At 44.6% G+C, this 27,586-nt stretch overlaps 1 protein-coding gene across 2 annotated transcripts; it reads right to left on the bottom strand.

The window, feature by feature from the left end:
- Positions 1 to 2,018: 2,018 nt before the first annotated feature.
- rrp1 (ribosomal RNA processing 1) lies at positions 2,019 to 27,015 on the bottom strand. 2 transcript variants are annotated; one of them, XM_083638953.1, is made up of 16 exons: positions 26,830 to 27,015; positions 26,184 to 26,266; positions 18,487 to 18,544; positions 18,277 to 18,362; positions 17,552 to 17,613; positions 17,305 to 17,434; positions 15,414 to 15,478; positions 14,580 to 14,794; positions 12,172 to 12,278; positions 10,793 to 10,890; positions 9,107 to 9,126; positions 8,866 to 9,012; positions 5,854 to 8,549; positions 4,786 to 4,950; positions 3,861 to 3,927; positions 2,019 to 2,405 (listed from the first exon to the last, which is right to left on the bottom strand). In XM_083638953.1, exons 1-16 carry the CDS (start codon positions 26,954 to 26,956, stop codon positions 2,188 to 2,190), a joined length of 4,344 nt encoding a protein of 1,447 aa, XP_083495079.1. In that variant the 5' UTR covers positions 26,957 to 27,015; the 3' UTR covers positions 2,019 to 2,187. The 2 variants fall into 2 exon arrangements, with proteins under 2 accessions (XP_083495079.1, XP_083495080.1); XM_083638954.1 differs by having other exon boundaries at positions 2,276 to 2,405; positions 4,772 to 4,950.
- Positions 27,016 to 27,586: the final 571 nt, after the last annotated feature.

The following is a 27,586-nucleotide window of genomic DNA, read 5'->3' as shown; positions in this document are numbered from 1 at the left end:
CTGTAGGATCCTTCAAAAACAAAACAAGTACTAGACTTATTTTATTTACATTGTGTTCAATTACCCTTTTTATCCTATGCTTACAATTTGTTGAAGCACTGTTTTGAATGGTGCAGCTGTTCTGTATTCATAAAGGTTTAGGCTACTCCACTTACTGGTAACACTGGCAATGCCAGTGTTAGGCGACATGCTGCACCATGCACCATAAAACTAGAACGACCGCAACGCGGACTTATGCCTCCGCCATTAGTTCATTCTGGAGTCCAAATCGCCATTTGAGGCAAATTGGAAGAGATTCCGTCAAGGCGCTCCTGTGATGTTGCATTACAGAGCTTGGAAATTGGGTGTGTGAGAGGTCACGGTGACCTTGAACTTTGACCACCAAAATGTAATCAGTTCATCCTTGAGTCCAAGTCGATGTTTGAGACAAGTTTGATTAAATTCCGTCAAGGCATTCCTGAGATATCGCGTTAACAAGCTTGAAAATGGCGTTGGAGAGCTCACCTTGACCTTTGACCTTTGACCACCAAAATCTAATCAGTTCATCCTTGAGTCCAAGTCGATGTTTGAGACAAGTTTGATTAAATTCCGTCAAGGCATTCCTGAGATATCGCGTTAACAAGCTTGAAAATGGCGTTCGAGAGGTCACAGTGACCTTGACCTTTGACCTTTGACCACCAAAATCTAATCAGATCATCCTTGAGTCTAAGTCGATGTTTGAGGCAAATTTGATGAAATTCCGTCCAGGCGTTCCTCAGATATCGTGTTAACAAGCTTGAAAATGGCGTTCGAGAGGTCACAGTGACCATGACCTTTGACCACCAAAATCTAATCAGATCATCCTTGAGTCTAAGTCGATGTTTGAGGCAAATTTGATGAAATTCCGTCCAGGCGTTCCTCAGATATCGCGTTAACAAGCTTGAAAATGGCGTTCGAGAGGTCACAGTGACCTTGACCTTTGACCACCAAAATCTAATCAGATCATGCTTGAGTCTAAGTCGATGTTTGAGGCAAATTTGATGAAATTCCGTCCAGGCGTTCCTCAGATATCACGTTAACAAGCTTGAAAATGGCGTTCGAGAGGTCACAGTGACCTTGACCTTTGACCTTTGACCACCAAAATCTAATCAGATCATCCTTGAGTCTAAGTCGATGTTTGAGGCAAATTTGATGAAATTCCGTCCAGGTGTTCCTCAGATATCGCGTTAACAAACATCGTACGGACGGACGGACGGACAGCCGTACGGACGGACAACCCGGATCCATAATGCCTCCGGCCTGGCTATCGCCGGCGGAGGCATAAAAAGACACGGTTATGTGGTTAAAGCCAGGTGCTGTAAGCGGTATTAAATAAATAATATATTAAATAGTTCTAGTTTCCGACAGCCATCACTGATATGGTGTTTGGTCAGTAACATGGGTCCTCCACTCTGCAGTATACAGAAAATAGATTTTCTGGTACCCCATCCAACTTTTATCCAATCAGGAGATGATTCATCCCACTTTTATCCAATCAGCAGAGGATTCCACACACTTCTTTTCTGTTTACTGCAGAGCAGAGGGCCAGGAAGACCCACGTTACTGAGCAAACTCTCTATATCAGTGTCGAATGTAGAGCTATTTAACAATTACTTTAACAGGAAAATATCACTTGCAGCACCTGTCTGTGTCTTAAAAACACAAGTTGTTTCCAAAAGCTTATTTGAGGATAAAGTTGGTTGTAAATGCCCTTTTAAAACTGGAATTAGTTGTGCCGTTAATGGTTTGCACTTTTGTTTTCCGTCTGAAATAAAACTCATCATTCAGATTTGGCTGGAACCCAGCATCATGTATCAAACTGAAGCATTGATTAGATGAATGGAACGTTGCATCCATGTTATTAGTCCTTTCTTTAGCAACTTCATGTTGTTTCACTCTCCACCTAACCCCCCCCCCCCCCCCCCCCCCCAACACACACACACAACCAATCAGGTTGAGTAAAATGGAATGAGTATGTTTTATTAAAACATCAGCTCACCCACAAATAGGCAAATACCAACATGAAAATCGGATAAGTATACAAAAAACTATATCTCTTCCAAACAGGAGACTTTTTTTTTTTTTTGAATCAGTCCATAATTAAAGAGTTCACGTGGGGAACAGAACGAGGGAATTAGATCCACAATCACAGTCTGTGAGAGAGGGACTTCAGAAGAAGTCCGCTGCAGTGGGTCGTTTTTTCGGGGTGCTCTTGGGGGTGACGGAGGTCTTCTTCTTGGCCTTGGGGGTCTTTTTGACACTCTTGGTGAGCGACCCACCCGGCGGTGTCTTTAAAACACCGAACTTGGGCTTCTGCTCGGGGTCAAAGGGCACCCGCGATGACCCATCCGGACTCACCAGCAGGCTTCGATCAGTCTTCCTGAACTCTGCGTTGTGACAAAAAAAAAATCGGAAGGAACAAGGCAGTCAGATAACCCAGTTGAGCCATGATCCATTCTAGGACAAGATCAGGATTTCTCTCCGGCTCTCGAGCCCTGTTGAGGCGAACGCGTTCAGTTTCACGGCTTTGCTGTATACGGCGACAACTTTATCACTTGGCAGGGTTGTTTCCTTGTGTAAAAGCTTCTCTTATTTCCTTCGTCTTTGTTGACATCTCTAGCTTTCTGATCGATCAAATTCAGAACGTTTACATGCCCAGTTAAGTGGAGCTATGGTTATAGCTTGATTAGGCTATTTACTCAGACTACTGTCCTTGTCCCAGTATACAAGAACGGGTGGGAAATAGATTTTTTGATGGAATCACGTTGCCTCCGCTACGATACACATCACGTTTAGCTTTAGCTAATCGCTCCCTGGGCGCTAACATAACAGTTTTACATGCTGTTCGACTTCCGGATTAAAGCCTGGCACGGGGACTTTAGCGCATGCGCTGATCGCCTCGTCCAGTTCCAGTCCGACTGGCCTGTAAACATGCAGGTGTAAATCGACTCTCAATCGCATTATCTGGGTGTGTTAGTCAGACTTTTATAACTTCCATTTCAGTTGAGCTAACATGTTTACATGCATTTCAAAAGTCCGGTTTTAGGCAGACTAATGCAATAATTTGATTTTTTTAAGTGCATGTAAACGTACTGACTGTTTCCAAATCCTCATATTCTCTCAGCCGCCTCTGCTCTGATGCCCCAGCGTTTAACGACAACCTGTTATTGATGAAGTTTAATTTAGTAAAACCCTCTAATGTCTCTCTTAGCTGATACTTCCACTGGATAAGTGGAAAACCCTCTAATGTCTCTCTTAGCTGATACTTCCACTGGATAAGTGGAGCGGGTCGTCCACTAATCACTTTGGATGAAAGAGCTCGGTGGTTCGATCCCCGCCTCCTCGAGTCCGCATGTCAAAGTGTCCTTGGGCAGGATACTGAACCCCAAATTGCTCCCCATGGCTGTGCCAGCACCTCGCGCGGTAGCTTGCCACCATCAATGTGTGAATGTACCTACTCTTTGTAAAGCACTTTGGATAAAAGCACTATATAAATGCAGGCCATTTACCATTTATCATAAGCGAGGATCCGTTTCAAACCATCTCTCCATTCAGTTTGTGTCGGGCACACGCGACTCGAAGGAGCACAGATGCGACAGGTGCCACGCATCACGTTGTAGTTGACCAACATGCTTTTTGCGTAGTTTTAACTAACAAATCGTACCAGCGTACTTTGATGCCAAAATGCGTGCCTGCTACGAAAAATGCATGCAGGTTGGCAGGTCTGATTTTAAAATGCACTCTCAATCTCCCAAATTAATTACTTTTCATCGCCTAATGTGCCACTTCTTAGATGATTACATGTTTATCACTGCTGAAGTTTAATTACAGTGTTTTCTTACCTGCTGTTTTGTTGTTCTTGAGGCCAAAGGTCACTTTCTTTGATTCTGATTTAGGACTGTGAAACTTCTGTGAAAGAAGAGCAGCAAATCACACAGGGTTACATACAGAACATTATATCACCCTATAGCTTCCAATCAAATACTGAACCTTTGCCGTTTCCCCCATTATTGCTACCATTTTCTAAAAGCAATAATCCACCTGAAGCAGTGCTTTAGTGATTTTAGCGATGCAAATATACAGCACGAAATTGCGACGCGAATTTTGACCCACCTGTCAATCACAGCAACAGGTACTGTATGTACACGTCGTACACAAATTTCTGAAAAATCGTCCGTGGTCCGAAAAAATAAACAATAAGCAATAACGCTCAGTGAAACTTCGCCGTCGGTATGCACGGTTGCATTGACTGATAATAGGCTTGAAAAATATTAGTGATGCTCCCGGTGTGTAAGGACAGTAACTGTTTCACCGTGCCATGTTATGGTCTCATTATAGTCGAGCGAGGCTCCGCAAGGCAGACCTCTGCAGATCACGTGCGGACGCCGAGTCCCCAGCGCGGAGCTGGGGCCGATGCTTTTATAGTCAGAACGGCAGCCAAGTGATCAGCATGTTACATTGTACAATGGTAATGGTGAGAAAAAATCCATGAAAAGTCACAATGAAACGCTATTATGTGTGCAGTACTGAGTGCGCATTCACTCTCAAACGACCGTATATCAGCACATGAATGAATCACCAAACTTGTTTTTACTGAATAGCCGTTTCAGTTTTCCGCCCGATAGCCTACTCTGTGCTGCTTTTAATCTCTCTCAACGCGCCCAACGAATTGACGTCATTTTCGGCTCGCGGCCGTCGCTCCCCCCCCCCCCCCCCCGTGCCTGGCGCGGCGACCATAAAACAATTTGTTTACCTCAGTGTGTTTACCTTCTTGGCAGACAGCGGGGTGCTGGGGCTTCGCTTCGTCTTGCAGAAGAGCGGTGTTGGGATGGAGGCATTCTTCTGGAAGGTGATGAAGTCGGCGCCCGATGCCGCCCTCGCCTTCTTCTGAGACTTTCTGGCGCTCAGAGGCGTCGACGGCTCTGCGGCATCCTGAGGAGGCAAATCAGCTTTCACAAACTTCCAATCCACTCAACACTGCCTCACAGAGGGCATGTGAAAGATCTCAACACTGCCTCACAGAGGGCATGTGAAAGATCCACCAGTGAAGCCAATTGTCTTTATGTTCAATTTCAGATGATCAGAGAGTGCAGTCACTGCATCAGGGGGATAGATCACATTTTTTAAAGTCTAGCCCCATTTGCTACTTCGCAATGATGTTGATTGGTAGAGTACTCCTCACCTGGCGTAATCAAGTCTCCACAAGCCCTGAGATCCCAGGTTGACTTGAAAAGACATCATTTACACCCGGTTTTCAGCTGAAATCTGCACTGTAGCCATGGAATTGGGGCAAGAACTCCAAGTGAGGTTCCAGCTGCACATATTTCACACATATTTCAGCTAAAAACAGGGTGTAAACGGTCTTTTCAAGAATCTGATGAAGACTGTAAGATCCACAACGTGAATAAACTGACCAGGAAGCTTGATCTTTTCAGTGTGCAGACTATTTATTTATTCTAGTTATCTTTCATTTGTCTTGCACCTACTGAAGTGGATGTGCGCGCTTCACTTTCTTCTTCTATGAATACAGGTGTGCCTTGAGAATTTAGCTTGCCCTTTGGTATGCCTTGGGCGCAAAAAGTCTGAAAACCACTGGCTTAAAGCTCTGTCGTTGGGTTGGGTGGCGGCGGGAGAGGGGGGTCGCGAACCCCACCCTAAAGTGTTTGGGGGTCGTGGCTCCAAAAAGGTTGCGAACCACTGGCTTAAAGGACTGGACTCCATTCACTGAAACGGTTTGGAAGAAGGCTTCTGTTTCTGAGTTTGTACTGGGGATGAGAATGAGTAGATAATGCCGGGATTACAATTTTGGGGTGAATTATTCCTTTAAATACTCACATTGCCTACTTTGGCCTTCTTGGCGGCGGTCAGTTCCTCGGCGAGGCCGTTGACCGCTGCAGCTTCCTGAACCTCATCAGCCTCAAACTCAAACACCACCGGGATCTTCCTCTTCTTCTTGCCTTTCTTCACAGAGGAAGGGAGGTCATCGCTTTCTGGGGGAACATCGTCTGACGGGTGCCGCTCCTCGTCTACATCACCGACCACCTCAGACTGTGGCTGGGTCTGACCAGCCGCCATCTTTTCTTTTTTCTTCTTCTTCTTCACTGGCGTTGCCATGGTGATCTCGGACGGTGGTTCCTCAGCATCTGCTTCCTGAGGCGTTTCTGCAACAGCGGCTTCCTCCTCCACCGGCTCCTCATTCTTAGAAGTCTTTTGATTCTTCTTCTTTTTCTTCTTCTGTGGTGTTACAGCACTGGTATCCTCAAGCACTGTGTCTTCTACCTCGACCTGTGCTTCAACCTCCTCTGCCTCCTCTGCCTTCTTCTCGGCCTTGAGGCTCTTCCTCTTCTTCTTGGCTGGAGTGGTAGTTTCAGTTTCGCCGGTCGTGGCCTCTTCCGCTGAAGCTTCACAACTCACCATCGTGAGCTCTGCTTCTGCGCTCGCTCCCTCGTCCTCAGCCTCCTCCACCTTCTTCTTGGCCTTGAGGCTCTTCCTCTTTGTAGTCTTCTTGGCTGAAGTTGTAGTTTCAGTCTCAGTGTCGCCGGTCATGGCGTCTTCCGCCGGGCCTTCACAACTCACTGGGGTGAGCTCTGCTTCTGCGCTCACTCCCTCAACCGGCGAGTGGTCCTCAAACTCCTCCACCTTCTCGGCCATGAGGCTTTTCTTCCCCTTCTTACCTGGAGTCGTAGCTCCATTCTCAGGATGGCTCTCCAGCTCTGCTGCCCCCGTTGGAGCATCTTCTACCTGGGTAATCGGAGCAGGGAGCTTCCCCGCTACCTCTGTCACCTCAGACTTCTTCCTCTTCTTCTTGGACAAGGTTTCCGGTTGGTCCTCATGGGCGTCCTGAGGCTCCGGTTGGCTGGCTTCGTCGGTGACTGTAACTGATTTTTGTTTTTTTACCTCTATGCACAGCAGAGTTTCTGATTGGACCTCCGTCTCCATGGGAGTAACCGATGCTGTGCCTTTTACAGAAGAGTTGGAGGTTTCCATCTGTGCCTCCTTTACCAAATCGTTGGCAGAATTGACAGCTGGATGCTCCTGACCTCCAGTAGTTTCTGCTGCATTTTCAACCTCTACCACCTCTGCCTTCCTCTCAGCCTTGAGGCTCTTCCGCTTTGTCTTCTTCTTGGCTGGTGTCCTAGTTTCAGTCTCAGTGTTGCTGGTCGTGGCATCTTCCGCCGGAGCATCACAACTAACTGGGGTGAGCTCTACGTCTGCACTGACTCCCTCGACCTGTGATTTGTCTGGAACCTCCTCCACCTTCTTCTCGGCCTTGAGGCTCTTCCTTTTCTTCTTGCCTGGAGTCGTACCTCCAGCCTCAAGGCTGCTCTCCATCTCTGCTGCCCCCTCTGCAGCATCTAATGCCTGGCTAACGAGAGCAGGAAACTCCCCCGCTGCCTCCATCAACTCTGACTTCTTCTTCTTGGAAAAGGTTTCCGGTCTGTCCTCGGGGGCGTCCTGAAGCTCCGGTTGGGTGGCTTCATCTGTGACTGTAACTGATGTTTGTTGCTTTACCTCTATGCACAGCAGAGTTTCTGATTGGCCCTCTGTCTCCGTGGGATTAACTGCTGCTGTGATTTCTACACAAGACTTGGAGTTTTCCATCTGTGCCTCCTTTACATCGTTGGCAGAATCGACAGCTGGATGCTCCTGACCTCCATTAGCTTCTGCTGCGTTTTCAACCTCAACCTCCTCCGCTTTCTTCTCAGCCTTGAGGCTCTTCCTCTTTGTCGTCTTCTTCTTGGCTGGAGTTCTAGTTTCAGTCTCAGTGTCACCGGTCGTGGCATCTTCCGTCAAAGCTTCACAACTCACCGGCATGAGCTTTGCTTCTGAGCTCGCTCCCTCGACCTGCAATTCGTCCTCAACCTCCTCCACCTTCTTCTCAGCCCTGAGGCTCTTCTTTCCCTTCTTCTTACCTGGAGTCATAGCTGCAGCCTCAGGGCGGCTCGTCGTCTCCGCTGCCTCCGCCGGGGCATTTTCTGCCTGGGTAACGGGAGCAGGCAGCTCCCCCGCTGCCTCCGTCACCTCAGACTTCTTCATCATCTTCTTGGACAAGGTTTCTGGTCGGTCCTCGTCCGCGTCCTGAGGCTCCGGTTCGCAGGCTTCGCCTGTGACTGTAACTGATGGCTGTTTTTTTACCTCTAAGCACAGCAGAGTTTCTGATTGGCCCCCCGTCTCCATAGGACTAACTGCCGCTGTGACTTTTACAGATGAGATGGAGGTTTCCATCTGTGCCTCCTTTGCCACATCGTTGGCAGAATCGTCAGCTGGACGCGCCTGACCTCCAGTCGCCTGACCTCCAGTTGCGTTTTCAGCGTCTGTAGTTGTACTTTTCTCAATCTCTTCTGACCCTGCTGCTTTCTCGTCCCCTCCTACACTTTCACCCTCCCTCGCTGTCTTCTTCTTTTTCTTCTTCTTCTTCTTTTTCTTCTTCTTCTTCTTGTCACCATCGGTAATTGAGTCTGCTGGTTCATTGTCGTCTTTTGTTGGGTCCTTGTTTTGCTTTCCGGGTTTTGACCCATCCTTTTTCTTTCCTGAGGTTGAAGAGAGACAGACGTCAGTTACATTATGCACTTCCAATCATTAAAAAAACAAAAACACACAAAAAACAACAACATTAGTAACAGAATTTGTTAGAAGTTTGTAAGTGAAGTCACAAACAATACAGTACAATACAATAACGCACACGAGATTCAGAGATTGTAACGTGTTTGGTTAAATCTTAGATTCACTTGATCAAAATGCTTCCGGATCGGCACAGGTTGGGATTTTCATATTTACTGCTTTATTTATACTGCACTTGTCGACAATACAATGTCAGGTCTCCACGGCACTATGTTCTCCAAATACCTTTTCCTTTCTTGGCTGCAGGGCCGCCCTCCTCATCCTCAGCAAAACCTCTTCCTCTCTTCATCCGCTTTCTGCTGCTTTGGAACGCTTCATCATCATCCTCGTCTGTGGAGACCTCCTCTGGATACTCGTCCTGAGGGAAGATGCCTGAGGGAGAAAAATAGAAAAAAATAACATTCATTTTTGTTTTTACAGATGTTAAACCTAGTCGAAGAACAAGTGATACCATCATGTCTCCTACCTTCACTGATGTCCCGCAGTCTGAGATGAAAGGAGGGGAGAGGAAAGAGGAAATGACATTAGATAGGATTCATGGAAAGATCTCACACTGGTGCTACTTATTGATAAAGATTATCTCTGTATACACAATGTATCTGCAGGGTTTTCCCACAGGAAATGAGAAAATACGCAAATAAACAACAAGCTAAACTAATGTTTATTCTCCTATCTGCCGTTTAAGTTGAATATGCAAGGGAAATATTTCAGCTTGTATTGTGTTTGATAACTCAAACAAACAAAAGTGACCAGTAGTTATGTGCAGAGAGAAGGGCAAAGCAAAAAATAGGATTTGAAAGGACATGAAGGAATAAATCTGCAGTATTTATCTTACGTGCCAATGTAGCCAATTAAGATTATATCTGGTATGACTACACTGCCCTGTTAACATTGGCTAGTTAAATGTAAACTGCTGTGCAAAATAGGGCATTCACGACTACTGCATTTGAGTAGTCTTTGACTACGGTACTCCCAAACAGTAGTCGACAAGTCATGGGAGACATATAATTTTATTGTTTTTCATCTGTTAAAAATGATGAATTGTCATCAAAAGGTCTCAAAAACAACCAGTAAAGGGTTAATTAATGTAGGCGGGACCAACCTGGGGGTGTGTGAAATAGCAGAGTCCTGATTGGCTCTGAGAGACTGTTTACAAATGAGCCACTAAACCCCAGCACTTGTCTGAGCTGGAGATAGCGACTGTTTGACTGCAGTAACAACATAGATGATAGTCTTTTTGTCTGTAAATACCTTCAATGCTGTTTATTTAACATGGCATGACGATTGTTCAATCAAATCTATGTTCAATTCATTATGATGCACATTGTCGACTAGTGGTTTTGATAGTCGACTAGTCTGTGGAAACCCCTAGTGCAAAATGCAGAGACAAGGTCCAGGGTAGATGCAGGAATCCTGAAGCTGAATTCAATACCTTTTAAGACCTTTTTAAAGACTTTTTCAAGACCTCAACTCCACTTTCATCACATCGGTGAACGGTGATAAGGGTGTAAATCACACATTTAATCAGAATACAATATCACATAGATTATTTGGACCACGATAGGATATTTGCTGCTATTACACATTCTGCAATGATATGATATCAATTCAATTCAGGGGTCTGTTATCGATATGAGACGATATCATATTATGCTCATTTAACACCATCAGCACAATGGCTACAAAATTGAATACCTCTCAAATGGCTATTGAGACTTTTTAAGGGCCTTAATTTTCCCTAAATTGATTTATCAACCTATAATACTTTTCAAGATCCCGCGGATACCCTGAGGTCAAGGTTTGCAGCTCCATGAAAAGACTAATTTGAGGTATTTATCTTAACATAGCCAATTAGCGTATCGGCGCTTTTGACAGGGATTGCCAATATTATAATGTTAATGAAAGTTGTTTTAATATACCGATATTACTTGACTCACATCAAGTGATGTTCCAAAATATTCCAATTCCAATGCCACTTTTGGCCTGCAGTCAGCCAGGCTGGACTCTGTGCTCAACATTGGTCACAATTCAAATAAAGGCATTATTAATGGATTTAATGTTGTTGTTTTTTCATTCCGCTGCCGGAAACCCTGATACGTACGCATGTGAGTGTATGTATGTAATGAACAGTGTTGTTGCATCTGCTACTCACACTTTGATGATTTTGTAGAGTCTCTGTCTGTTCTTGCTTGGTGTGCTGCTCCGACTGGCTAACTCAAACAGCTTGTTTGCCAGGGCGGTGTAGTCAAACTAGAAAACACACACCAGACACTGCTCTTTCAATGCAATTACACCAGTTTATCATTTGAGACACATAAGAGAAAGACGATTGACATCAAAATCAATTTAATTTGCCCGAATCGTTCACACAGGTCTTCATTTCTGAGAACAAAAAAGCTACAGTCTATTTTCATCTGAAGCAGCCTGGTGATGCACCAAAGATAAGTCGCAGGACAAGATAATCCCCCCCTCATTTGACTGCTGCCACAGTCAGAAATAATCAGTCAACTGAACATTTTACACCAAAGAATTTCCATCCATCAAATCAAGTCAGAAACGATGACAATCCCTTTCAACAAACTCAACAGAGTTGACTGGAAATGTGCAGCTTTTTTTGGGCGTGTGACCGACACCAAACGGCACTTGTGAAAGACCAGAGGGAGTTAGTTGCATGTGAAAGATCAGAGGGAGTTAGTTGCATGTTGTGAAAGATCAGAGGGAGTTAGTTGCATGTTGTGAAAGATCAGAGGGAGTTAGTTGCATGTGGAACAGATCAGAGGGAGTTAGTTGCATGTGGAACAGATCAGAGGGAGTTAGTTGCATGTGAAAGATCAGAGGGAGTTAGTTGCATGTTGTGAAAGATCAGAGGGAGTTAGTTGCATGTTGTGAAAGATCAGAGGGAGTTAGTTGCATGTGGAACAGATCAGAGGGAGTTAGTTGCATGTGGAACAGATCAGAGGGAGTTAGTTGCATGTGGAACAGATCAGAGGGAGTTAGTTGCATGTGGAACAGATCAGAGGGAGTTAGTTGCATGTGGAACAGATCAGAGGGAGTTAGTTGCATGTGAAACAGATCAGAGGGAGTTAGTTGCATGTGAAACAGATCAGAGGGAGTTAGTTGCATGTGGAACAGATCAGAGGGAGTTAGTTGCATGTGGAACAGATCAGAGGGAGTTAGTTGCATGTGGAACAGATCAGAGGGAGTTAGTTGCATGTGAAACAGATCAGAGGGAGTTAGTTGCATGTGAAACAGATCAGAGGGAGTTAGTTGCATGTGGAACAGATCAGAGGGAGTTAGTTGCATGTGGAACAGATCAGAGGGAGTTAGTTGCATGTTGTGAAAGATCAGAGGGAGTTAGTTGGATGTTGTGAAAGATCAGAGGGAGTTAGTTGGATGTTGTGAAAGATCAGAGGGAGTTAGTTGCATGTTGTGAAAGATCAGAGGGAGTTAGTTGCATGTTGTGAAAGATCAGAGGGAGTTAGTTGCATGTGGAACATCTGAAATCCTGAGAGAAGAGGAGGAAACTTTCACCTGTAGGATCGGCCCCATCTCCCCGTCGTCTGGCAACTCCGAGTCCGAGTCTTCCAGTTGAAGAAGCTCCTCCTCCTCCTCCTCCTCATCGTCATTTGATTTATTACCTAAAAAGAAAAGGAGGCAACATCATTGATTTTCCATTGTAAGGGAACATGACATCTTATATTGCATTATAACTCATCAGTCATGAGTCATGCCAGCACTTACAGTACCTACTGCCTCAAAAGCATGTCTGTGTGTGTGCACTTTGAGCAAAACAATCTTGCATCTGGAATTAACTTTTTCTCTGACCCAGCAAAGGCTGAGGAACTGCCTGCAGAGAATAATGTTTCCCAACCAAAATAATACACAATTTTCATTTAAATGTCACTTGTACTCCTTTCAGTGCATTTTATGTGCAGTGGTCTTCAACAGGGGTCCGCAGAGGTACTGCAGGGGTCCGCCAATTTTTCTCAAAGTAGTTTGTGAAAAAATATATATTTTAGAGAAAAAAATAATATTAACTCATTGAATGCCATGGACGGACATGTTCGTCATTTCAATTAGTAACGTAGAGTGCCAAGGACGGACATGTTCGTCAATTGCGTTTTTTGACGGTGGGGCGTCGATCAAAGCCTTCTGCCTCTCCTGTACAAATATTATAGCTATTGGAGGTCTATAACCTATTTTACAGAACCCTTAGGTGGCGACAGTGCTCTCCAGGTTAACAGAAAGGCAGAGAAAAACAGAGAATAAGTCATTGAGGAAACGGAAATCACATCGCATCCGTATGCATCGATATGCATGAAGCGTTTTAACGTTAGATGTGCCTGCAACAGGCAGCAGCCAATCTGCTCCCACAATTGAGGTCCTCCACTGCTGCGACAGCCCATTCGCATGATCATCGTTATTATTCTCAACTGGAAGCATACAGTAGTAGCCGGTGACAAACACACGCGGAAAAAGCTGGATGTCGCCGCGCACCCTTCACAGTGCAGTCAGAGCAAACTCAGCAGAGAGCCACCTCCCATACAGGGAGGAGTGTGCAGTTGAGGCGAGGCGAGGCGGGGCGGGGGGGGGAGAGCAGCACACAGCCACACAACACCCAGACAGACCCAGGCAGCAGGACAGGGTTGGCAAACGCAAGCCAGAATATCCGATGCCCACCAGCAGCAAGAAGCTGCAACCAGCAACGCACGCAGGGGCCAGCTAAAATAACCATATATATATGGTTGCAGCTAAAAATATTATTCTGCCAAACAAAATTCCCTGGCCTAAACTGTTTTATTGAAGGAAATTATTTTTGAGGTGTGACTACATTAGAAAAGATTAGCTTCAGAGTCAGTGATGTGCTTGAAATGTTTAATTTCACAAAAGGCCAATTATCTCAGCTTCTAGGAAAAAATTACTGTTTTTGGATGAATCAAGCTATCTTCTCCGGCTCATAACTAAAGAACGGAAAATGGGATCAATAAACTTTTTTTTGCAGATGATAGAATAGAGTCTCATCGTTCTTTGTGTGTGTTCAGTGTTTACAGAGTAATATCACACAATATTCTGTGGGCCTCGAGAAATCACTGAAAACGCTCTGAAACTCTGGCACTGGGAGCGTCCGTTCTCCAAAAGTGGCTGGCACTCAATGAGTTAAGTAAACTCCAAGCAATGTTTTGATAGGAAATATTAAGCTACTTAAGACTAAGCTACAAAAAGTGAATCTGATGAAGCAATATGCGGAACATGTCCACTCCTCGCTTTTTCAATGTAATCTATTAATATAACAAGTACCGTAGTGTCACTCTCAATCCTGATATTCTGGTGTGCACTGGTTTATAAATAAATGTTATTATAGGCCACGCTTAAAATGCAACAGGTTTTTTTCCGTATGGGGTTCTTGCTTGTAGGGGGTCCTTGGGCTGAAAAAGGTTGAAGACCCCTGATGTATAGAATCAGGTACTGTGTGTTCATTTAAAACTTGCTCACTTACTTCTGGGTCTGTTGTTTTTACACTTGTGTGAGTTATGAAGGGCAAGATAGGTTTCCAGCCAGTGTGACCAGCGACTCTTATTGATTAATCTACCAAATATACATTTGAGCAGTATTTAGTTCTTGGCGGATGGCAATTTCAGACCCCGCAAACAATGCAACGTAAATCTTAATGCCATATTGTGCTTCAATACCAAGACAAATTCCAGGTTTGGACTAAACTGAAATTAGGGCTGCACAATTAATTGTGTAATTGTATGTTTTTCGCTTGGACTTCGTCACTCAGAGGGCTGACTGGATTTGAAAATAGTTGAGATGTTTATCCAAATACAATAACTGTGATTGTGTCAAATTATTGTGTCTGATATTAGAGAGCACAACATAAAAAACTGGGGGTGTGAATCAAACACTTTCATCTCAAGTCTCTGCACCTATCGAATTACCATTGATCTGCTTCCCTTTAGCTTTCTTTGGCTTTTTCTTGCCAGCTTGTTTGCTCATTTTCATGTCCTCTTCTTCCTCCTCTTCCTCTTCAGAAGCCTGTCCTGAGTCGGAGTCTGAGCCACCCATCTCCTTCATCAGGTCTTCAATAGCAAATGGAGCCTGGTCGATGATGGTGCTGAAGATGCTGCTGCAGATGGCTTTGAACAGCATCTGACTGCAGAGGCAGAGAAGAAGAAAGAGCAAACAGAGAGAGAGAGAGAGAGAGACTTTCAATCTGATATGCTTTCTACCTCTGCACACTTTTTGTCATTAAGAGAGAGACAGAGAGGGGCATATATTTGAACAAATTGCGTGTCATTTCAAATTAGTTTGAACTTTATTTTTTGGAAAAAGTGACAGCTCCACAGTAGAATAGGTAGAGCTCGTTAACCAACAGGTTGACTGACTGGATCAGAAATACGCTTCGGTCGATTTTTGTCATGGCGCCCTCCCACTGTGAACAGACTGCTGGGGGAGGGGCTTCAGTCGGCCTTTCGTTACATCACTTCCAGGCAGTCAGAGAGGCTCTGATGATCTGTCCCTCTTCTCTACACATCATCAATTATTATCATTATTATTAATAATAATAATAATAATAAATAATTAAATAATATTCGATATTAATAATAATAATAAAACAATACCGGTAATAATAATAACACACAGTAGTTGTATTTTGTATCCCCCCAAACACCCACACACACAAATTGCTAACTTGTAAGCAAAACACATTTGAGGTAAAGATGAATGAAGTAGATTAGCATGGGGGAGAAGCTGAGCTGGTGTGAACTTACTTCTTGGTTTTGGCTGCTGTTTTGCAGAACGGCTCGATGAATATCAAACTCTGATCAGCTGTGAGCTGCCAAAAGGAAAAGACACGACTCATCTGTAAAGCACATAGCATCACACAACACAGAGTTGTCTTCCCTCTCAACTAATACTCATTAGCAAAGTCAGTAATTAATGGGTGCTGATTCGCTGAGCCTCTTATCCAGAGTGACTTTTGTTTTTTGACATTTTGGTAAAAATCTGCAGTGTCAGAGCTATCTGGTGTGACAGACGGAGGGACAAATTATTTTTTTTACCTGGTTTTTAGCGCTTCAAAAGTCATACAAGTGGTCCTCGTTTGTGAAGGTTATCTTGCTGAACGCAAACTTTGCTGTTTCATAAACTTTTGTTAACCACAGACCTTATTTCATGCATTTAACCCGAAATTCCCACAAAATGCCATTGCCTTTTCCCCCTACGAACCATGAACGCAGGGACTTCTGGGTAAGCCTGTGGTGCCCTGCTGTCCATGTAAAGTAGTCACTGTTATCAACAGCTCCATCCCCCCAACCCCCGGTATCTATGCGCTTCGCTAGACACTGAGAACTTTCTCACAGCTTTCGTCGATAAAACTGGGTGGAAACAATCTGAGAGTTTAAAAAAAACGACACCGCAGAACCAATCCAAGGTCTTCTGGACGGCCCTATTCACCTTATGTTGACACGCCCACTTTTTCTCTTCCTTGTCAGACGCAATTTGATTAGTTCTTCCGGTTCATCGTTAGCCGGCTCGTTGCATTGTAAACATAGATAAACTTTAAACTATGAATGAAATTTAATTTGGCAACATTCAGCAGCTAGTACACTGCGGCGAGTGTGGCCAACTTCAGTTACATGCTCATAGGGTTACTGCTGCGAGGAGCCGAAGGCATAACGTTAGTTACAATTAAGCACGTCAACAGTGTTTTCTCATTGGCAGCTGGGTTGAGATACTAGCTAGTCCGACCAGTCACAACCAGCGCTCGTCACTGCTCGTTAAAAAATTCCAAAATAGGCACTATTCTGATAAACTAAACTAGTCACATATTTGGATGTTACGTTCTCATCTGGAAAAATAATAAAACAGAATAACGATTACAAAATGACGTATGCTGAAGCGTCCTGATATGGGCAAATGATAAGGTGAATAATGGTACTACATATTAGCGGAGAGCATCGAGTGCATAATTTTTTATACACACAAGAGTTGAGAATTAGCAATAGCTATAAACTCTGTGCAGCACACCAGTTTCGTGGAACTATGTTAAATCACGGGGATGGTGACAACATCCAACTATCGGCCCCCGGTGCCAAGGGCTGAAGGAAGGGAATCCGGGGGGAGGGGGGGACGTGTGGACGCGTCCCCCCCTCCCCCTGGATCCCCTTCCTTCAGCCCTTGGCACCGGGGCCCCGATAGCCCCGCCTGCCACCGCAGCCCTTTACCCCCCATCTGCTTTCTCTTCTGTTCTAAACCCATTCGGCCCCCTCCCCCTCCCTCCCCCAACCCCCGTCCCCTCTCCCCCCCCCCCCCCTTCCCCATCACCCCAGAGCTCGGCAATGTTACTTAAGTAACTTTTGTACGAGATTTTTACCTAGCTGTAATATATGAGTAAAATCAATACAAAAAAACAGTCAAGCATTCAGAAATGGGGCGGGCCGCACCGCGTCCAGGGACCCCCATCCTGCGTAGGTAGGGGACCCCAGAGTAAAACCTGGCCAGTTCCACCTCTGGTTAGCGCCCGTTCTCTCCGCCGTTAAAACAAGTATTTTCGACAAGAAGTTCCCAGACGAGTGGTAGGCAGAGATCTCCAATTGTCTGGGAGCGAGACTACCTGAGTGGACCCGGGTCAGGTGCGGTTTCCACTGCTCCGGACCGTACCTTTGCTGAGCCGACAGTAGCCAGCTCCGTCATGTAAAGGTCCAGGATGTGGAACTGCAGGCCAGGGGGCGCCGCGCTGCCGCTCTGCAGGACCTGAGCAGTCAGCAGCTCCAGAAACCTGCCCACCACACTGAGCAAACACACAGCATGCATGCAGCAAGCATGAACAGAGTGTTGAAGTTAAAAGAACACCAGGTTAATAAGTCTATACAATGTTTATTCGTGTAGATAGAGTTTTGAATGTTACCTGCTGTCCCAGTTCTGCCTCTTCAGCATCTCAAAGGTTTGTCTGAAGATGAAGCGGACCAGCTGCCAACGAGGGGAAGAAGGCATTGGATTTCTGAGCAACCAAAGCATCTGAAGACGTCTTCAACCTCAATCAATCATACCTTATTGCAATATTGAGCAATTTCACTACTGAACCTTTGAACCATTTGTTGATTTCTATGGTTCGTTTAGGTTCACACTGCCCAATTACAATTTTGTTCGAGGCGGGTCAAAACAAATCTGACTGCAGTCTTCCTAACTTTCAGCCGAGGAGGAGTGATTTTCTTTTCAACACACATTATATACTGCACTTTTGAGCGTCTCAACAATAATACCTGAGAGGGCGTTTTTACTTTGCTTCTGGGTACGATGATGATGATGCAACAGGTACAAAGGAGCAGCGGAGTACCGTTGACTGTCTGTACCTATGACCGCAGTAAGAGCGCCCTCTAGGGTATCACTGCCGTAATGTATGCAATACTTATTAGATTAACTAGATGTTATACAGATAGTTTTACTTAGATGTGTAATTCCAGGTGATGTGGGGCATTCATCCACAACTTCATGTGCAATCATGCTGGCTGTTCAGGCAGCTTCACAACATGATCTTTAACACGAAGGCTCCAGTAACTCAGAGTGACGCGTCACATCGTCGCTGGGGCCACTTTCAAGAGGAAGGGCCGATTCTGTTCTCCTCACACTCACCTGGAAGAACTTGTCCATCCGCAGCCTGTCAATCCCGGTCCACTCTCTTTTGACGGTCTGCAGGAAGCTTTCCAGATAGAGGAACTCTGCAGGGAACAGTGCAACAGTGACACAGAGACGAGACGGGACTCTTAAAAAAAGGTGCAAACGAGACACTTCAGTCCGTTTCATCAACGCACGCAAACGTGACATCAGACAGGGGGAACTTACGGCCGTCGACGTGGTTGAAGCTGTGGATGAGGCCGGAGATCTTGTTGGACAGCTCCTCCTGTGGACCGAGAGCAAAGACTGCATGAATACTAAATGCACTCAGAGAAGGGAGAGGTGGTGAGAGCTGAGAGCCAAGGTGCAGGAGGAGACGGTGCCGTCATGGCGATCACAACCAGCCCGCCCGGGGGTCATCTCTGACTTGTGCAGCCTCTCACTGTCTCCGAGCGTCAACAGGTCGTGATGTGGATTTTGCGCACCTCATTTGCCATTTCAAGGCTAGGCAGGTTTATTTATATAGTATCATTCCATATTTCACAACGGCATTGAAGTATTACTGAGATCTCAATGATCATGACAACAACTACTACATAATTCTGGCTGGCCCAGAGCCGTATAATAGAAGAGTTGCGACATCTCCACTCACTCCAATGGACCAGTTTTTTTTTTTACCTCACAAAAGTTCCCGGAAGTAAGGTTCTGGATTAAGAAGCGCTGTCGAGTTGCCGCAAAATTGACCGTTTGTGATGTACTTTGAAAGGGTCAGACGTTTAAAGAATCAAATTGTATATTATCAGCTTTATGTTATGCATTAAAACGTAGCGCGAGCCCCCTGCCTGGATATATGTCACGGATGTTGGACCTCTGCTGGCGCTACTCTCTTACTACTCTGGGCTGGCCATGACAATGTTGTCTCCTCCCGTCTATTCCATCTGGTTTTTAATTGGCTATCTTTGGAAGAATGAGGGGAAGAGAACATTATGACAACCAGGCAGAAACCAAACCGGACGAGTCACATCTGTAGTCTGTACCCCTAAATCGGACATAGGGATCTATCCTAGAGCTTCCCTGTGATTGAATAAGTGAGGAAGATCCTCCCTGAAGAGGCTTCATTACAGAGAGTACTTCAGTATGGCTTTCAATGGAGTTTTAGTGTTACATGTGGTTTCTTTCCATCCTGCCAAGAATAAAACACTCAGGAGAGAAACTAAAATCCTCTTTAGTTTTTTTTACATGAATAAGAAAGGTTAAATTCAGTTCAATTCCTGGCACAAAATATCAGCAACTGGCAGCTTCAAACCAAAAATGTCAGTATCAGTGTTAAAAAACCCATATCAACCTACGCCTAGTTTAGCCCAGTGCACTGTGTTTAAACCCTCTGGTTTTGTCCTGGTTATACTGTAGCTTCAAAAACCAACTGAAGGGAAGGACAAACATTCAGTCGGGCTGAAACATGCCGCTCAGTAACTATTCATGAATGTAAACAAAGGCTTTTAACTTTTGTTTATCACAACAGAGTGCATCGGACCCTGTTTGATTTTCAATACATTCTTGTAACACCCGTTCCTAACTTCCTAAGAGCACCTGTTGACGGTTTTCTGTCCTGGACTTCTGTGGTCCGGAGTACAGCTCCTAATCTTTGCCCCCCTCCCCCAACTGAAGGCAAGACTTTCCTTTGTATCATGGCTGACCTGATCTCTCCTCCCTGACATGCCCATACTTGCACCAGCCAATATGTTCTCTCATCCTGTTGGCCTGTAACTGGTGGTCCGTACTAGCCCCATATGTTCTGCTGTTCTTCCTTCCTCTGCGATGCACTCTGAATGAGCATCACACAGGAGTCCATAAGGAAATTGGGGGGTTGAGCGTTTAAAACGCTCTGCTACGCGTCTCCGACGTCCGATCGCAGATCCGAAGATAATAATCTCCCTACGGAAGCCAGTGGTTTAGGCGGGGGTGTTAAAATAAAAAAATTAAAAGCAGTCTTTCCACAGCCTGCGCCAAATTTACAGCAGGGTGTGTTTGATCTCACCATCATGGTGCACCGCTTGCAAGTGGCGAGTAGGGATGCAGCGGTTTCCGGTTTGAAGGTATACCTCGGTTTCAAAAAGTCACGGTATCAAAACCACTAAGTTTTGCCATCATACCTTCCCCACGGTATCCGCTGTTTCCCCCTGAGAGAGAAAGTGCCCAGACAGAGTGCAGTAACGCGGCCCCGCCCCCCAGCTGCCCAGTCTCAGCAATCAGTGTAGCTGTGATCGTCAAGAAGTCATCAAGTCAATCGTTTACTCCCGTGCGTAGGCTATTGTAATTCAACGTGATAATGGCTGCTGAAGGAGAATCCCCAGAACGTTCCCCCGGGCGGCGGGCATGAATCAGCACATCTGCAGGAACAACACCCGTCCTTCCTTATTTGCCAAATTCAAGGTACGTTAAACGTCTTGCGTCATCATACATCGTGTCGGACATAAACCATTTCCACTGGCAGGAGGATGAACGTAAAATAAACACTGTCATAGGCTAACGTTATCGATAATAGGGATGGGCATCGAATTTCGAATTTTCGAATAATCGCTTTATCAAGGTCGACTTTTATTATTGAAAGTCGAAATTGGATTTTTTTTTTTTTTTTTTTTTTTGAGTGAAATGTTGCATTGTCTCCCCTGATTCTAAGTATAGTCGAATCGCTTGGTTTGAGCAAGTAAAACAATTTTTATAAGCATTTTAACTCATTGAGTGCCAGCCACTTTTGGAGGACGGATGCTCCCAGTGCCAGAGTTTCAGAGCGTTTTCAGTGATTTCTCGAGGCCCACAGAATATTGTGTGATATTACTATGTAAACACTGAACACGCACAAAGAACGATGAGACTCTATTCTATCATCTGCAAAAAAAAGTTTATTGATCCCATTTTCCGTTCTTTAGTTATGAGCCGGAGAAGATAGCTTGATTCATCCAAAAACCGCAATTTTTTTCTAGAAGCTGAGATAATTGGCCTTTTGTGAAATTAAACATTTCAAGCACATCACTGACTCTGAAGCTAATCTTTTCTAATGTAGTCACACCTCAAAAATAATTTCCTTCAATAAAACAGTGAAGGCCAGGGAATTCTGTTTGGCAGAATAATATTTTTTAGCTACAACCAGCAGCGCTGGCCCCTGCGTGCGCTGCTGGTTGCAGCTTCTTGCTGGTCTTGATTTGCTGCTGGTGGGCATCGGATATTCTGGCTTGCGTTTGTCAATCCTGTCCTGCTGCCTGGGTCTGTCTGGGTGTTGTGTGTGTGCTGCTCTGCGTGCCCCCTCCCCCCCCCCCCCCCCCGCCCCGCCCCGCCTCGCCTCGCCTCAACTGCACACTCCTCCTCCTGTCTGTGGTGGCTCTCTGCTGAGTTTGCTGTGCGCACAGTGAAGGGTGCTTGACATCCTGCTTTTTTACAGCGTTCCGCGTGTGTTTGTCACCGGCAACGATGCTTCCAGTTGAGAATAATAACAACTCCACGGTGTGGATGTGCGGGTGTGCTGTCGCAACCGACATGGAGCGGCTCAATTGTGGGAGCAGATTGGCTGCTGCAGGCACAGCTGCAGTAACGTGCTTCAGCATATCGATGCATACGGATGCGATGCGATTTCCGTTTCCATAACGACTTCTTCTTTGTTTTTTCCTTGCCTTTCTGTTATGTGGAGAGCACTGTCGCCACCTAAGGGTTCTGTAAAATAGGTTAGACACATCCAATAGCTATAATATTTGTACATCAGAGGCAGAAGGCTTTGATCGACGCCCCACCGTCAAAAAACGCAATTGACGAACATGTCCGTCCTTGGCACTCTACGTTACTATTTGAAATGACGAACATGTCCGTCCTTGGCACTCAATGAGTTAAGCAAGGTTTATGGAAAAATGAATGGCGGATGAAATCCCATGAAGAGGGAGAGGGGGTGACTTTGGCACCCCTTTGGCACTCAGACCTGAGCCTACTAAATATTTAATGAACCACTCATGATTGTCAAAACTGTTTTTTATTTTCAAAAATGTCAATGTCATGTAACATGTTCTTTACTTCAGTGGTGCAATGCTTGTTTGAGCTAAAAATCCACAGCAGAAGCTTTTTCTATTAATTAATAAAGCCTTAGACTTAGAATCAGGGGAGACAATGCAACATTTCACTCACAATTCTTTTTTTTTTTTTTTTTTTTTTTACATTTTTTTTTTTTTAACGAATTTCGATTAAAAGTCGACTTTGGCCAGCGAATTTCGAATAGTGTTTTTGCTAGAAATGCCCATCCCTAATCGATAACATAACATAACAGCTGTCTTTGCTCTAACTAACGATAACGTTACTTAACTGAGCGAACGTCTTATGCCGGCGTATTGCACTGAAGGGAAGTAACAACAGTCATTAAATAAGAGGCAGAGGTGTGTGTGTGTGACGCACAGAGAGGCAGAGGTGTGTGTGTTTACATTGTCTGCTTGCATCCATTATACCACACATGGGCAAAATACGGCAGGCGCCACCTGTGTGGCCCGCGATGGAATCGCAAAAAAAAACAGTGCACCTGAACGCAACATGCAAGATACCCGCTGAATAAGTGTCCAAATGTTCATGTCATTCTGGCCAATACTCCACTTCTGTTATAGCATTTCAGTCTGGAATATAACTAACTTAACTTCTAACTTAGTTAGAATAACTTATCTTTACCACTATTCCTTCAGATGTTGTAGTTGTCATAGACTGTGTTGCATAGTTGATTGCTTTATTGCTGACAAAAATGTGTTATTGTAAGTAGGGATGGGCATTTCTAGCAAAAACACTATTCGAAATTCGCTGGCCAAAGTCGACTTTTAATCGAAAATAAAAACAGTTTTGACAATCATGAGTGGTTCATTAAATATTTAGTAGGAATACAAAAGGAGTCTCTTGCGCGTCAGCCCCTCCGCAAAAGGAGGTCGGTGCTCTCAGGACAGGACAGTATTATGACAAAAGTTCAATGGACAAACCAAAGAGGATCCTGGAGCACACGATTCACTGGAAAATTGCTTTATTCAATGACTAACGTTTCGACGCCTGCTGCGTCTTCATCAGTCAAACTGATGAAAATATTTAGTAGGCTCAGGTCTGAGTGCCAAAGGGGTGCCAAAGTCACCCCATCTCCCTCTTCATTAAAAAAAAAAAAAAAAAAAAAAAAAAAAAAAATCCCCCCGAATTTCGACTTTCAATAATAAAAGTCGACCTTGGTAATAACAACGATTATTCGAAAATTCTAAATTCGATGCCCATCCCTAATTGTAAGTCGCTTTGGATAAAAGCGTCTGCCAAATGACGTAATGTAATGTATGTAATGTAATGAATATGGAATATCTTTTAATAATCTTTATGAATAAAAGGCTACATTGAAGTAGAAATTTAAATAATGAACTTGTTGGTTTTGGATTTATTTAGCTTCAAGAGTGCATTTTTGTTCGTGTGACCCTCAACACAGGCTTTGATCATCCACTGGGGCCACTTACTGATACTAATGCTTAAATTAACCCACTCATATTCTGGTTTATTTCAAGAAAAACATTTCGGCTAGTGGAAATTCTAATTGGCTGGTAACTTTAAAATCTAGCAGCCATATTGGCAGGTGGTCAAAAAAGTTAATTTCAAGCCCTGAGAGCAGGTGGTGACATAGGAGTGAGTGAGAAAAGGATCAAATATTGGTGTTTAAGACTGAATAATGACATCACAACTGTTAAATTAAAATGAGTTATTCCTCTAAACCTGGCTTCAAATGCCCCAAATCTTTCGTGCTGGCGCCGTTCGGCCCTCAGCAAAACCTGGTAGCGAGGACATTTTTTGTGGCTCTCTCTATCATCAAAGTTGCCCATCCATGGGTTACGGCATGACAATATTTGTTCGGCCCCCGGCAACAATCTGGGTTTCTCATGTGGCCCCCCATGAAAAATAGTTGCCCACCCCTGCATTATACAGTAAGCTAGCAATGGGCTACACTATAGCCACTTCTTAACATGCAGTGGAATCCGTATTATAACCTGCACCTAGCCGGTTGGCCTGCATGTTAAACAACAATTAGCCGGCCTACGCGCACTCCCGCGACTCCGTATCTTATCTACCTCGACCACCGGTATAAGATCCGCTTCCACGCAAGCGCTGGTCATGTTAAACAGTGGAACGATATGATCCGCATATGTCCGTAGTGGGCAGGTGTGGCTCTTCGTGACTCACTTCACGTTCGCTAGTTTATTAATTAATTAATCGTTCGGGCAATCGCTTATATCAACGAGCAAATTCACGGTTTCCTCAAGTGTTGCAAAAACGGCTTGAATTGTTAAGTGGGGGCTAGAATGACCGTGCTTTCCGAGGTGAGGGCTGGCTTGACTGCAGTTGCAGGCAGCCAGGTCCAGTGCATCAGGAGGGACGCTGCTGCGTTGCTTGCTTGCTCCCATGTCAGAAAAAGCCTAACGTTTGTGGGAGATTCAAGTTGTCGCACTTATTACTTTTAGCTAACACTACGTTGTTTTTTCATCAAGGCAATGTCCAGAAGATATGGGTTCATGAGTTTCTGCAAATGCAGATAGATAGGCTACAGTAGGAGCATACATGCATGTTGTCTGTTTCAATAACGAAAGCGTCCTTTACCGAGAACGACGTGCCGACCAATTAAATATTCTTGCTGCGAAATCGGCCTCTTAATGACAACACTGGAATAAATAAGATTGACTACGACTATAGAGGCTATAAAGAATGGACTATAGAGAAATAAATGGATTCAAAACGTTTATTTAGGAAACATAGGCTATCAAACTTTTGTGGGGAGAAATACATTTAAAACTAGTCAGATAGGCTATGATAGGCTATACATGCTACCGCCCCCCTGCTTGCTGGTATTGTTAATCCCATGTCAGAAAAAGTCTCCAGGTGTGTCGCTAACGTTAGTTTCTTTTGAGAAAGATTGTCTCCACGGGCGTCTGAAAAGTTGTCTCGAGTCAGATGTAGCCATGAGTTGTGATGCAGCCAGTGTTGTATGACTGTGAGCGTCCATGCTAACGTTAGTACTTAAACAGCAGCAGCGTGCGTCTTGTCTCTATGAACCTACAGAATGGACGGTTAAAGCATAGACTCTTGCTTACTTTAAAACTTGTATTATCAACATACATATAACGTAACGTTCGCTCTAGTCTAGCTGCTATGGATACCCGACTGGCGTCTCACTGTTATTGTTCCCGGGAACAACATGCACTAGTATGAACTAACAATCCTATTGTTTACATTTCCCGGTGTAACCGGTAATACCTGTCTGGTCGGTGTGAAAATGTTAGTAGTGTTACTAGTGTAGTAGTTACTAATGTGTTTTAGTTTTACATACGTTAATTAGATGAAATAAATAGTTCAATAACAAACAAACAAAAATTAGGCTATTTTTTTGTTGCCCGATTTCACAATAACACATAAAGGTCATACCGTGATATTTTTGTCCAAGGTTATCATACCGTCAAAAACTCATATTGTTGCATCTCTAGTGGCGAGCAGACAACATTCCAGTCACACGGATAGGATACGCCGGCATATAGTGATAAAATCCAGCGCACCTCGGAAGCAAAACATGTCATGAAATAGTCAAACTCCCAAGATTCCTGTCGGCACTGGGAAGCTTCTCCTCTCCGAAATTCAACACAGGCTGTAGAAAGTGCTTTTAAATGGTTGTTTCACGCAGGAATATAATTTTAACACCCCCGCCTAAACTACTGCCTTCCGTAGGGAGATTATTATATCTTAGGATCTGCGATCGGACATCTGAGATGGGTAGGAGAGCATTTGAAACGCTCTACACCCCAATTTCCGTATGGAATGCTGTGTGACGCTGATTCAGAGTGGATCGCAGAGGAACGAGAACAGCAGAACATATGGGGCTAGGTTCGTAGTACCTGCAGTAGTGGTTTATCCTGCATCCAGAGGCAGTAGAAGAGGCCTTTCCACAGCTTGAGCAGCTCGTCACACGAGAATCCCCCTGCACACAGGATGGAAACAAGGTGTGCTTTAATGTAATGTTAGAAGGTCAGTCATCCACAGGTACAAACAGTAACATTACACTGTATCAAACACAATGAAGGCAAAGATGATGCTCCGAGGTGTTTTGTCTTTGCAGCAGAACATCTATCGTTACAAACGTTAGGTGGTAGCCTACATGTCAACTCTAGCTACACAGAAACCAAACTTCATTCGTGCTGCTCGTGCATATTAATTTGACCTGAGAGCTGCTGTCTCCACATGTGTGCACTACCACTCATTTTAACTACCGTATATCCGAGATCACAGTCACGTGCATGTGACTGGTAGCATTTACCCCCAAACTGACAGTTCTGCGTTGTAAACCAACCACCAGTCATATAACATCGGTTTCGTAAACACAACTATTCAATGTAAGTCGTTCTTAACCGTATTCATGTGTTAAAGCAAATCAGTCACTAATCCAAAATCAAAGTTAGCTAGCGTTAGCTGGTGTTTCCCTGTACGAGAGCAGGCTAGCTCCAGCTGAGCTAAACTAGCTGATTCAAGCTCTTGCTAGCTCACCTTTGACATGCTGCGAGCGGACGCTGATGTATTTGTGTAACTTCTTCATGGCCTTGGTCCGGATCGGCTTCTCGTTGGAAGCTAATCTCTGAGCAAACTGGATCTCTGGCTCCTGTGTCGCCGCCATGTTTCCACTGCTTCACGTGGAAACTCCACTTTTTGCTTTCCTCGCCCTCTGCTCTACACGCGTGGTTTTCCGCCGACGGCGCAGAATGATGACGCTGAGCAGTGTGTTCTTCTTCTTCTTCTTCTTCTTCTAGTGTTTTATGGCGGTTGGCAAACAACTTATGGTGCATTACCGCCACCTTCTGAAATGGAGTGTGGATCAGAATGGCTTTCTAAAACACTACACTATCCTGACTATATTCTTCTACTTAGTCCAGTTTCTTCTAGAAATAAAAAATATATCCCTATATCCCACATTCCCTGAATTCAACTGCAATATTTCTTTTAAATCCAGCTTGATACGATTGCTCTCCAATCTGTTGTTGAGGATCTGTCAATCATTACATGTTCTACTGTTTCCTAAATGCGCAGTGTGTTGATGCTGTTTCTGCCTTACAGTCTATGGTTTCTGCACAGTACCACACAGCGCCACACAGCGGCGCTGCTCGGTAAGTTAAACGACACTTTACAAGCAGAGCAGGGATTTGTAGTGCCTGGCAAATACAGAGGCGTCTAAACCAGTGGACTTCACCCTAAACATATTTTGCTAATTAAAAAGGGGTTTATTTGCAAATACTTTCAGATGCCATTT

Source organism: Poromitra crassiceps (genome assembly GCF_964638095.1).
Source record: "Poromitra crassiceps genome assembly, chromosome: 6".
NCBI classification, from domain to species: Eukaryota; Metazoa; Chordata; class Actinopteri; order Beryciformes; family Melamphaidae; genus Poromitra; species Poromitra crassiceps.
Note: the sequence above shows the minus strand (reverse complement) of the source record. Positions and strands in the feature narration are given on the sequence as shown.